Here is a 12,567-nt window from a genome sequence, read left to right as displayed (position 1 = left end):
CACATATGTCTGTTGGCAGAAGCAGTAAAATTTAGTCAATTAGCATATGATGCAAATAATAGCAAAAACTATAAAATGGCTCAAAGGTATTAGGAATCTTATAGTGATATATAAATATGAATTAATGATCATGATAATAATAACTAGTATCGTTTTAGGGGATAAATAAGGTAGGAACATCTTTTAATTATTTTTGTGCAGATGTATAATTTCATCAGCATGGGGAACATCCAGGGAGAACAAACGTTCTCAATCAATTTCTCTGCAACTTTGAATTTTAAAAGGTTTCCTGTAGCACTGAGAATTTAAGTGGCTTTCACAAGGTGTCACAAGTACCGTGGGTCAGAGGCCAGACTTGGACCCAGGTGAATTTGACTCTAAGGCCAACATATTCTTTGTGCCAGGTTTCTTTTCACTTTTTTATATGGAGTATAAGATAAAGAAGAAAAATGATGGGTAAAGGGAATATTAATTCAATCTATTCAAACAGTGCTCAGTTAAATGCCTACTATGTGGTAGACATTCAGTTTATGAAATTAAAGAGTGCTGAGATGTTTATATTCAGATAAGACCATTTTCATTGAAAATCAGCTTTTTGTTAGAATTATATAGGAGCCCTGAAGATGTGGGGGGGAGGGGGGTGCTGAATGAAAGTAATTTTTTTTAAGTCTTGAAGCAAGAGTAATTTAATTTTAAAAAAAAGATATTTTAACTCAGCGGAGCCCACATATACTAACCGTGAGTCTTGCTGAGTAGTCTAACGAGTTTTCTATACATAGCAAAATCCCATTGTAAATAATTTTGCTTTTCCATGGATTCCTTATAAGGATAGGAACAGGACCTATAATTTCATTGGTGAGGGAATTCCAGGTCAGGAAATTAAATTCCCCTTAGCAATACCTTCTTGCAATTTATGGTCATAGAGTATTACCTAAAACAGAAGTTTCAAATACTATGGCCCTATGCCACCCACTTTCTTGCTGGGTCTAATCAAATTAAAATATAAATCTCATCTAATTTTAACATGTTGATATATTAATAATAAAAAAAAAACATATAAACATAGATTGTTTTCTAAGTCAGCATGCAGACTATATTAGTGGCTCCCATTTTTATTAGAGCTGGACATCAGTGGACTAGAAAATTGAAATGCTAAATGATTTGCCCAGAAGAACACAAGTCAATATATGTTAGAGGATGGGACTTGAATGTAGTTCTCCTGGGTTTTGAGGCCAGCACCCTATACTTTGGTGAAGTTACATGATGTAGTGGATAAAACAGCAGGCCTGTAGTCAGGAAAACTCATCTTCCCAAGTTTAAATCTGTCTTGGTTACTTTCTAACTGTATGACCCTGGGCAAGTCATTTAACCCTGTTTGCCTCAGTTTTCTCATCTGTAAAATGAGCTAGATAAGGAAATAGCAAACTACTATAGTATCTTTGCCAAGAAAACTCTAAATGGGGTCATGAAGAATCAGACATGAGAGGAAATGAGTGAACAACAGCACCAAATATACCCTATCATACTGCCTGTCCTGGATTCCACATACTTTGGGTCAAATCATTTGATGCCCAGGTGATGTCCAGGGCCTCTTCTGTACCTCCTACTAGGATGAAATTTGTGGTTTTGGTCTTCTATTTTTTGGGGGGGGGTGTGAATCTATATCAGCAAATTCATTAGAGTGAACATCAAAGATTTGTAAGAAATTGACAGGTATACAGAAATTTCATATGTCCTCTCCTTTAGGTTATGTGAATGTTATTAATTTATCTTTTGTTGGGTGGATTAATACATTGAGATGTTTGTGGAATGATGGGAATAGTTATTGGCATGGGAAAAACATTTAAAAAATAACCTTTTTAAGTTTTTCTTTTTGTATTTTGTTTGTGACATAACTGGTTTCTAATCCATGTTTCCCCCAAAATTGGCAGGCAAACTTAAGTTCATTACATCCTATCCATTATTTAATTATTGAACTTGAAAAATAAAATGAAACATGAGATGAAAACTCAAATGAAATCATGTAGGTAAAGTGTTTGTTTCTTTTTCTTTTCTCTATTGAATACAAGATCCTTGTGAGTAATAGCTCTTTTCTTTTCATCTGTTTTAATTAAGATAAATGATAATTTATATAGCACCTACTATTCACCAAGCCCTTGCTAAATAACAGCAAAATTGTCCCTGTCTCAAGGAGCTTACATTCTATTGAGGAGAAATAACACATAAACTGAAAAATAAATACAAAATATATGAAATACAAGAGATACAAAATACATACAAAGAAACTCAGAGGATAGGGAGAGTACACTAACATTGGAAATGAAGGAAAATATCTCATGTAACAAGTAGATTTTGAATCAAAACTTGAAGGGACTAAAATATTCCGAGAACAGTGAGGAGAAAGAGATATGGGAAAGAGCTTGCGAAAAAGTGTGGCCATAGATTATGGAACGTATCCCCAGTATGTACCACACTGTGCCTTGAATTTAGAAAGTAGTTAATACATATTTGTTGAATTGGTGACCTGTAGAACATTCTATTTGTCATATTATTACATATAATGATAATATTTGGGAACTATTGATATTTAAATATAATCTTAATGAAATTTTGAATTTATATGCTGTTAAATCTTTGGATTTTTCCCCTAACATACAAGTAAGTGTGCAGTATGTAGTGGTTCTCAGTGATCAGAATTAGCTGTTCATTTTGTCATGTTCCATCTTAGAATAATAATTCAATCAATCAATGAAGATTTAGCAAGCATCTATTATGTGCCAACCACCATACCAAGCAATGGGTATTGTTGACCTGAAAACTTGGTTAAAGAAAAGGCAACAGGCTGAATGCATACATTTTATGATTTAATTAATTAATTGATCAATTCCCCATAAAGAAAACAGTTACATAGTGCTATGGAGTCAGAGGTGACTCTGACTACCTAGTACAGAAAACATCTGTCTTAAGTACATTTTGCCATGAGAAGGAAACTCCAAATTTAGCAAATCACAAATTTAGCAAGACAGGACAATTAACAAAGCAATGTCAGTCAAATCTTGAGATTCCAAGCTGGGTAAACATATGTCTCAGGTGATAAGAAAGGAAGGAAATCCCATTATTTAAGATAGTGTCTTAGGTTAAAGGTCTCCCAAGGAATGCAGAGTCAGCCTTGGCTGGCCTTTGCTGACATAGGAAGAGGTACCCTCTGAGTTTGCTTCAGAGAGAACAAAGAGATTATTTCAAAATTTTATATTAAACATTATCAGTCTATAAAAAGGGACAAAGGACAATCTCTTCCTTCGAAGAACTTGCAATCTAATTAGCAAATGATACTTGTTTGCTTGTGGTAACCCATTATTTTCTCATTCATTTATAACCACAGCTCACCAATTCTGTCTAAACAACACTGGAAAGATGGTACTGAAACTCAAAGCCTTAATTTATGTGTCTCAAAGTTCTTACTTGTGATCTCAAGAGTGTTGGTATCAGACTAACATTTTTTTTCATGATTAAAAGTGTTCTGGGAGATGCTAAAAATAATAATAAAATGAATTCTGTTTATAGTCTATTATATTGCATTTTGGGAAGCATTTCTATAAGGTATTTGTATCATTATCTAAATATTTCCAAGGCACTGTAGCAGCAAGCACCCTGACACACATCCAGAATGACCTGCTAGGACAGGTCCTTAGATCTACTTTTCTAAAAGGAAAGCAACTTTTGAGGGGTCAGCAATTTTTTAAATCACATATACCAACAGAAAAAAAAAAAAGAAGCAGAGAAATAGAGACCAATAGACAGGGTTTCTAACTGTCTAACTATAAACAATACATACATCACAGATCAACAGACAGATCCAACTGTCTGGCCATTACATACATACATAGTTTCCAGAGAGAAGCACTAACATCTAGGTTTCAAAGCCAAGGGTGTCCTTAACGGCTACCCAGTCTCACCTTGCATATGAACCTTCTTCCAAGTCCCCAAAGCAAAACCTCTCCTCAGAGGGTATATACACTTTTTTCAGAGCCAGAGGGCATAATGACGCTCCTGACCCAGTGCTTCATTAACAATTAACAAAAGGTGTGGGGCTTCCTATAAACAAGCCTCCTGTAACCTCCTGTAATGAAGTTTCCCTTAATGGGTTCCTGGTGAGGTCTATAAATGGGTGGGGAAGATCTTTAACTCTAATTAACATTACAGGCACTTACTAATTCCTAGTTTTTATATAGTACCTTAAAATTTTCAAGACACTTTACCTATATTATCTCATTTGACTTTTTGGTACTGGTGTTCTATTTGGAATACACTGTTCTGGGGATCATGACCTTAAAGCAGAGGGGGTAAAAGGTATCTTTATACCCCTTTTGAAATAACTTCATACTAAAATCTCCATACCCAGTGTAATGTTAATGGAATAATAAGATCTTCCCCACCAGTTAATAGGCTTCATGTGGAGCCCATTGAGGGAGGATTGTCTGTAGGAATGCTTCCACACCTTTTGATACTAAGTTGATTAGGCACTCAGTCATGAGGGTTGTGATGCCTTCTAGCTCTGAGAAGTGTGTATATACTCTGAGTTGGTATTTTGCTTTGGAGTCTCACTTATGAAAAGGATCTTGTGATACCCTAGTCCAGACTCTGAATAGCTGTATGTTCAGGACCTCTGAACTGCTCAGATGTAAAGGCTCTCTCGATCCAGTGGTGTGTGCAAAGTGTATAACAATATTGCTTTGATTCAGGCAGTCAAAGCTCTGCCTTTTGGTCTTTATGCTAATTTCTCTGCTTGTATTTTCTCTGACATTCAGTGTGCTGACATTTCTCCTGAGTTAGTGAATGCAATTAAAGAAGATTGTTGACCCCTTAAAAGTTGCTTTCCTTTAAGAAAAACAGATTGAAGAACTTGTGATAGCAGGTCATCCTGGGTATGTTAGGATACTTGCTACTACACTTGGTTAAACTGGTTAATATTGAGGAATAAATCAATAGAGAAATATATGAATAATAAAGTTTAATCCTGGTCATTAATCTTTACTTTCTACATGAAACTGAGAAGCTATCTTCCACCCTCTCAACCCCAATACCTTGTATTTCCTTTGTAACCATTTTGTACTATATCTGTACATGTTGTGTCCCCTGATACAATGTAAGCTCCTGGAGGGCAGGAACTATTACATTTTTGCTTTTGTATCCCTAGTAGAGTACCTGGAACATAGTAGGTGTTTAATAAATTCTTGCAGATTGATTGGTTATCTTGAAGCTAATGGTATCCTTAAAATTTACAAAAGAACTATTTCCTTTGAAACTCTATTTAACATAGCGATAATTGTTGATGCTGGGGAGGCCGAGCCTAGTGGATTGCTTGAGCTCTAGAGTTCTGAGCTGCAGTAAGGGTAAAATCCAAAGTCTGTGGTGAGGCCCTGGAGATAGAGTAGCTGCCAGGTTACAGAGGAAGGGGCAAACCAACTGAAAATGGAAAATGGGATAGATCAAACAACTGTGCTGATCAGTGGTGGGATTAGATCATAAGTGGCATTGTTAATGTGGGTAAGATAGAGAGACCCAGCTTGGGGGAAAACAAAACAAAACAAAATAAAACAAAAAAAGGGGCAATTCAAAGAAGAATAAACATGATTTCATAGCAACCCTCATGCTTCACATTAAATTATATTAAATCATTATATTACAACCAAAAATATTTTGATCTTAAAATTGACTTGATTCTCCTCTTGTATCTTCCTATAGTTAGAAGTTCAAGCCCCTCCTGGTACAATAGTTGGTTATGTTGTACAGAAGTGGGACCCTTTCTTGCCAAAGTTCACAATTCAAAATGAAAGCAAAGAAGATATTTTGAAAATTGTGGGTCCCTACGCAACATGTGGCTGTTTTGGAGATGTTGACTTTGAGGTATGTTTCTTTGGGGGAAAAAATGTTTGTCTTAGATTCTGGCTTTGTATATCATATCTTAGCATTTTAGAGGTTAATACTTTAAAACATCTAATGTATATTAGGAATGAATGTTCTAAATAGTTATATAGGAATCTTGCTTTGAGTGAAAATATAATTCCCTATTTTTAGTTGATAGAAAGCCATAGAATCAAGATTATTCACAAGTTTATTTTTTTAATCAGCCTTGTATTTCATATTTAAATAACTTACAGTTGTCATTTCTAGAAGTCTAAGTTGTTATTAATTTTTTTTTTTAGGTTGGGGGGTAGATATTCAGGGAGAAAGGAATTATAGAATTTCTGAATTCGAAGGGAATGAACTCGGGATATACCTAACCCATCTCATGCATGAAAGACCTTTACAACATACCCGAAACTCACAAATAGTCCAAGCTTTGACTAAATATCTCTAATAAGTGACATCCTGCCGTGTCCTAAGAAAAATTTCTTCCATTTTTGCACAGCTCACAGTGTTGTGCAGGTGAATTGATAATTAACTTATGAAATTATGAAATGTGGCAAGCACATCTAGTTCTTTGGATACTGTCTGGGAAAAACCATGATATCACCAGGAAATCGCACTGTGATAACAATTTAATAAGACACAAAGGTTATAGGGGCAAATGGCAGAGGAAGTGGGGAAAAAGGGGAGAACAGAGGCAGACAGCATGGGAACAGAAATGTAATGGGGAAGGAAAAGAGGCATTGGAAGAAAAAGATAGGATTATTATATTATATTATATCAATTATATTATATTATAATTATGGATAAGAGTTTGGAGCACTCAACATTTTGACCCCAATGGAGGTGGAAGGGGGTTAGAGTGGAGTGGGGCAGGGTTTTGAGGTGTCATCTTGATGGGTTTGTATCTGCCTTCTAGGTTTCCTTTTGCAATCTAATTTCCTGCTATTACCACTTCATATTGACTACGGATAAACTTACTTACTGCTATGCTAGACCCTAGACCACACTTGTACAATGTGATATAGTGTAAAAATCTTGCGCTTTGAGTCAAAAGAGACTTGAATTTGAACCATAAGTCATCCAACACTTAGTCACGTGACCATGTCAAGGTCTCTGAGACACAATTTCTAAAACTGTGAAATGGAGATAATCAAATATGTGGTGCCTGCCTTGCAGGGTTGTGTTAAGGATAAAATGCATGGTGCTTAAAATGAAGTACCTACCCTTAGCTTGAACCTGATGGCAGCCTGGCTTGAACCTGGGTGTAGCTTCTAGGGTTTCTGCATGACAAGCTGGCCTCAAGGTCTGAAACTGTGCATCTGCCTCAAAATGTGGATCTATCTCTAAGGATTTAGGATAAATAAATAACATTATTTTATCCAAAGTCTAGGGATAAAGATGGGAATTAGTGTTCATCCATTTATACTTAAGGACTAGAAACAGTGGACATTTTAGAACTGGAAATAATAACATGCGTGTATATGGATAATTATTTCTTTTAAAACTTGCTCTAAAGACAGTTATTATATTCTGTACAGCTTTCTCTGTAGTTCAGTGAAATTATATACACATGTGTATATATAGGTACACAATTACTGATGGAAAATACATGACTAAAATAGGAATCAGGCTAAGTATATAACTGAGGAGTTGGATCAGGTACTTCTACTCAGATTTCAAGATCAAGTTTTTCAGGAATGAACATCAAAGCTGAAAATCTTGAATATGAAACCAATGGGCATAAGAGGATAAGAGACAATAAGCCACCCTTTAGCCATGGTCAAAAATATGACCAGTGAAAGATTCAATCAAAACTTCATTATAAACCCCAAATTTTTCCTAGAAATTGTGGTATCTGTTCTCTCCATCTAGGCATTGCCATCAAGGGCCTTGTCCTCAAGAGATGGTGGTCAATGGATGATATAAGAAGGATAGAAATAGTGTAAATACAAGGAGACAGAAATCAGCCAATGACCTGAGGGGTCAACACTTGGGAGGTTGCCGATGGTCATTCAGAAAGGCTTGAGCTGAATCAGGTTCAGGTGAATCAATACTGGGTCATCCACAAGGACATCTGAAGAGAGCAAGATCAAGGCGGAGCTAACCCTAGGGCATTATGCTTTGCTCACCTTCCAATAGGACTACCTACTTAATTCAGCTCCAGAAACTGGAGTTGTTACTGAGGGATAAGATGAACAGTGCCTTGCAAGCAAAAAGGATTTAAAATTCTTGCTGAAAAATATTTTTATGAACTTTATAGAAAAATCACTTTACAAGCCTTTATAAAGTGCCTAGAAGTTTCTCCAGTGCTAACAGATAAATGGGGGGGGGGGGGAGACACAAGGCTCTTTTCACAGTTTTGTTTGTTTTTTCTTAGGTAGAGAGGATTTTAGAAATAATATAGTCCAATCCTCTCAAATCATGTATGAGGAAATCAAGACACTGACAAGTTGTCTTGGTTTTACATCATCCTTCCACTCTCCCTTATTGTTTTCTTCTTTTGTCTTGATTTTCTCTAAGTCGTAAGATCCTATAATTAAACAATCCATATTTATTAACAGAAAATTTTTTAAAAAGTTTCCAAATGGCTTTTGATTTCCTTATCTTCATTTTAAGAAAATTTAATTTTATTTCCACAGGTGAAAACCATTAATGAAAAAATAACAATTGGAAAGATTTCAAAATATTGGTCAGGATTTGTAAACGATGTCTTCACGAATGCTGACAACTTTGGGATACACGTTCCTGCAGATCTAGATGTGAAAATCAAAGCAACCCTGATTGGGGCCTGTTTTCTCTTTGTAAGTAGAGCCAGGTGTCCTTGATAAACAGCATGAAGCATGGCAGGCCATATTTATTTCTTGTCTAGACACTTTCTAATGGTTGGTTAATCCTCTGGAAATCATTTAACCCTTCAGTGCCAGGAAACTGTAAGACAAAAACAAAAAACAAACAAACAAACAAAGACTATAGAACAATGGATCTGATTCATAGAGATCCCAGATTTGGGATCTCCTGTGCATATAAATGATTATTGGCAATGTGATGTTCTAGACAAAGAAATGGCCCCAGAGTCAGGAAAATCTCTATTCAAGTCTTATTCTGACATCAATATGTTTGTGGGCAAGTCTTTTCACCTCTTGGTATCCCCTGGAAACTGCAATTGGTAGAAGAGTTGTCTCTCTGCATTGATAAAAGGGAATTTCCTCTTAAGGTATTTATGACACCAGTGAAATAGTTAATTCAATCTCCCTCCCTCCTACCAGAAAAAAAATGACAAATTTATTTTTAGTTACATTTGAAACTTTGCTGACTTAATTTACTACCCACAATATGTCCCATGCTAAACATAACATGGATAAGACAGCTTCTCTGCCCTGCCTTTCCCTCAAGTCAAATCAAGTCATCAAGCATTTATTAAGTCCCCATGTGCCAGGCATCATGCTAGGCAATGATTGTGAAAGACAAAGGCAAAAACCAGTTCAACGTCTCAGAGATCTCACAGTCTAATGGGGGAGATGATATGTAAACAACTATGAACAAACAAGATATATCCAGGATAAATTGGAGACAATCTCAGAGGGAAGAAAGACACTAAGATTAAGGAAGACTGAGAAAGGCTTCTTTTCACTAGGCACATCTGTAGCTGAGACTTGTAGGAAGCCAGGGAAGCCAGAAGGCAGAGATTAGGAGGAAGACAATTAATTCCAGGCATAAATACTGTCTAGAGTCAGACGTTTTATTCAAGGAATAGCAAAGAGACCAGTGTCCTTGAATCACAGGGTACACAGGGTGGGATAAGGTGAAAGAAAACTGGAATATTAGGAAAGAATCAGGTTCTGGAGGGCTTTATATTTGATCTTAGAGGTGATACGGGACCACTGGAATTTACTGAGTAGAATGGGGGTAGGGGAGATGTGGTCAGATCCGCACTTTAGGAAGATCATTTTGACAGTTGAGTGAAGGATGGATTAGATTGGGTAAATAATTGCATTAGGGAGACAAAGCAGCAGGCTATTGCAATAGTTCAGGTGTGAGGTGCTGGGTATGTATTAAAGGAGAGAAGACATACACCAGAGATGTTATGAAAGAAAAAATCCCAAGGCTTATTAATTGAATGGAATTGAGGGAAGGGGAGAATAACAAGTAACTTACTTCCAAAGAAGAATGAGTTTGGATCTCATTGTCTGTTGGGAACTTGTGAGCATGTGTGAGTTCCTAGTATGTCCAATTGTAAATCATCTTTCCTTCTCAATCCTAATTTTGTTTTTGGGTTTTTGAAATTGATAAAATAGGAATCAACAAATGAATCTTAAAAACTGCTCTCCCAGGTGCTGTCTCAGCTTTTTCAAAATGATCTGATAGTTATTCAGTGAATTTCCTCAATGTTTACTATAACTCAAAAAAAAATTCTCCCAAGGTCTCTTCAATCTTTCTACCACATTTTTAGGTAATTCTAGTTCCTGTGGGCAAAACACAGCAGTGGAAGGAAGTCTGGATTCAGATACAACCAATCTTGGAGTTGAAAAAGATCTCAGAAACCAGGCAGCTCAATCAATAGTAGAATAAGATTTCCTTTACAGGAAATTATTATAGGTTATATATAAATTAAATATAATTACAGGAATTATTATAGGTTATTTCCTAACCAGTGGACATTCAGTTGTGATTGGGAGGTCTCAAGTGAGGGAAAGCTACTATTCTATATCTAAGAGATAGTTCAAAATATTATCAAGTTTTTTCCTTCCATCAAACCTAAATCTGTCTCTGCAACTGCTCCTAGTTGTTCCTAATTCTGCTTCTCTACACTGACAGCAATAGCTGACATTCACATGGTGCTGTAAGATTTGCAAAGTTCTTAATATACATCTCATTTGAGACTAACAACAGCCACCACAAAGCACTCTTGGGAACTATGGCTCTGTGGGTATATTATTCTTTACTGTTCAGACTGAGAAACTGAGACTCAAAGAATTTGAGCGATTTACACATGTAAATATTGAGGTCTGAATTTGAATTGCACCTCCTAAGTTTCAGTCTAGTCCTACTACACCATGCTGTCTTGCCTAAGTCTAATCCTTTAACAGCCTTTGCATTCTCAAAGATAGCTATTATTTCAACCCTAAGTCATTTCTCCTCCAGGCCACACATCCCCAGTTCTTCAGCCAGTGGTTTGATTTGAATCCCTTCACCATCCTGGTCATGCTCCTTTTTGTGATCTCTAGCTAATTAATGCCCTTCCAAGAAGTGTACACTTAGAACTGAACACAGTCTTCCTTATGGGATCTGACCCCTGGACCATTTGCTTCTCTGAAGAGTCTGGATTCAAATCATAGCCCTGCTACTCACTGCTTGTGTGACTTTAGCAAGTCACTTATGAAAGGACTGGATTAGGTGACTGTGTAAGTTCGCCTCTTCTGGCACTAAGTGCAATCATTCCTAAATTTTTGTATTAATTCAAGTTACCATTGAAACTAAATTTTTGTATTAATTTAAGTTACCATTGAACAAAATAAAACAGAGCTGGTTAATGAATACTGTCCTGAGTATCCTTATGTTATACCTTAGCTCAGACTTCATGACAAAGGATGCTTCATTTTTGCCTTTGTATTTTCTACTACTTAGCATGTAATAAGCACTCACTGAATTCATGGTCACTGGCAGCCGATACCTTCACATAACCTTCATCTGCTGTCTATGCTTTGCATGTACCCAGTTATATGTACCTATTACACATTAAGCCATTTAAAATCTCTTACAACAGTGCCTGTGGCATGCTGGGAGACATTTAATAAATGCTTGTTCCTTTCCTCCCTCCCTTCCTCTCATGCACATGTTGTCTCCCCCATTAGAATGTAAGCTCCCTGAGGAGGGATTGGTTTTCTCCTTTCTCTCTGTTTTTGGCTCTTAGCAGAGTGCCTGGAACATAACAACTGCTTAATAACCACTTAAATACTTGATGTCCAACTCAAGTAACCTCATTAAAGGTTATACATACATCCACACACATGTATATGCATATGTATATGTGTATATATATATACATGTACATATACATACATGTGCATATACATGTATGTATGTATGCATATTTGCAGAAAAGTAGAAAGGAAATTCCTATTTAGACATTGCTGAATGAATTTGTCAATCCACACAAGCATTTAGGAAATACTTTACTCACTGGAGAGATCTCATTATCACCCTTTTATTTCTCCCTTTGTTACTTTAATTTCTATAACTATATGCAGAAAAGAGGACATGACATAGTAGGCAAAGTGCTGAGCTTAAAGTCAGGAAAACCTGAGTTCATATCCTACTTGAAACACTCATTAGTTCTGGGATCCTGGCAAATCATTTTTTCAATGTCCCTTGGGAAACTCCTGAGTTTGGTGTCAGACAACATGGGTTTCAACCCTGGTTCTGCCATTAATGACCTGAGTGGCCTGAAACAAGGCAATAAGCCTCTCTGGACCTCAGTTTCCTCATCTATCAAATAAGAAAATTGGACCAAATGACATGTAGCATCCTTTCCAACAGCAGACCTATGAGTCCATTGTAGATTGGTTGTGCTGTCTTCTTGGTGTAGGCAGTTCCAATACTCTATTTTTCATAATGATCATTGAATCATAGATCTAAAACTGTAAGGGACCTTAG

General features: G+C 36.4%; 1 protein-coding gene across 1 annotated transcript in view; it reads left to right on the top strand.

The window, feature by feature from the left end:
- LOC140509999 (phospholipid scramblase family member 5-like) overlaps positions 1-12,567 on the top strand; it is a 36,400-nt gene that overhangs the window by 21,987 nt on the left and 1,846 nt on the right. Inside the window, exons 5-6 of the mRNA XM_072618237.1 lie at positions 5,746-5,907; positions 8,553-8,714. Coding sequence (XP_072474338.1) covers positions 5,746-5,907; positions 8,553-8,714 — 324 coding nt within the window. The remainder of the gene's footprint in view (positions 1-5,745; positions 5,908-8,552; positions 8,715-12,567) is intronic.

Source organism: Notamacropus eugenii, chromosome 6 (assembly GCF_028372415.1).
Source record: "Notamacropus eugenii isolate mMacEug1 chromosome 6, mMacEug1.pri_v2, whole genome shotgun sequence".
Taxonomy (NCBI): domain Eukaryota; kingdom Metazoa; phylum Chordata; class Mammalia; order Diprotodontia; family Macropodidae; genus Notamacropus; species Notamacropus eugenii.
The sequence above is the reverse complement of the archived record's forward strand: the minus strand, read 5'-3'. Positions and strand labels throughout refer to the sequence as shown.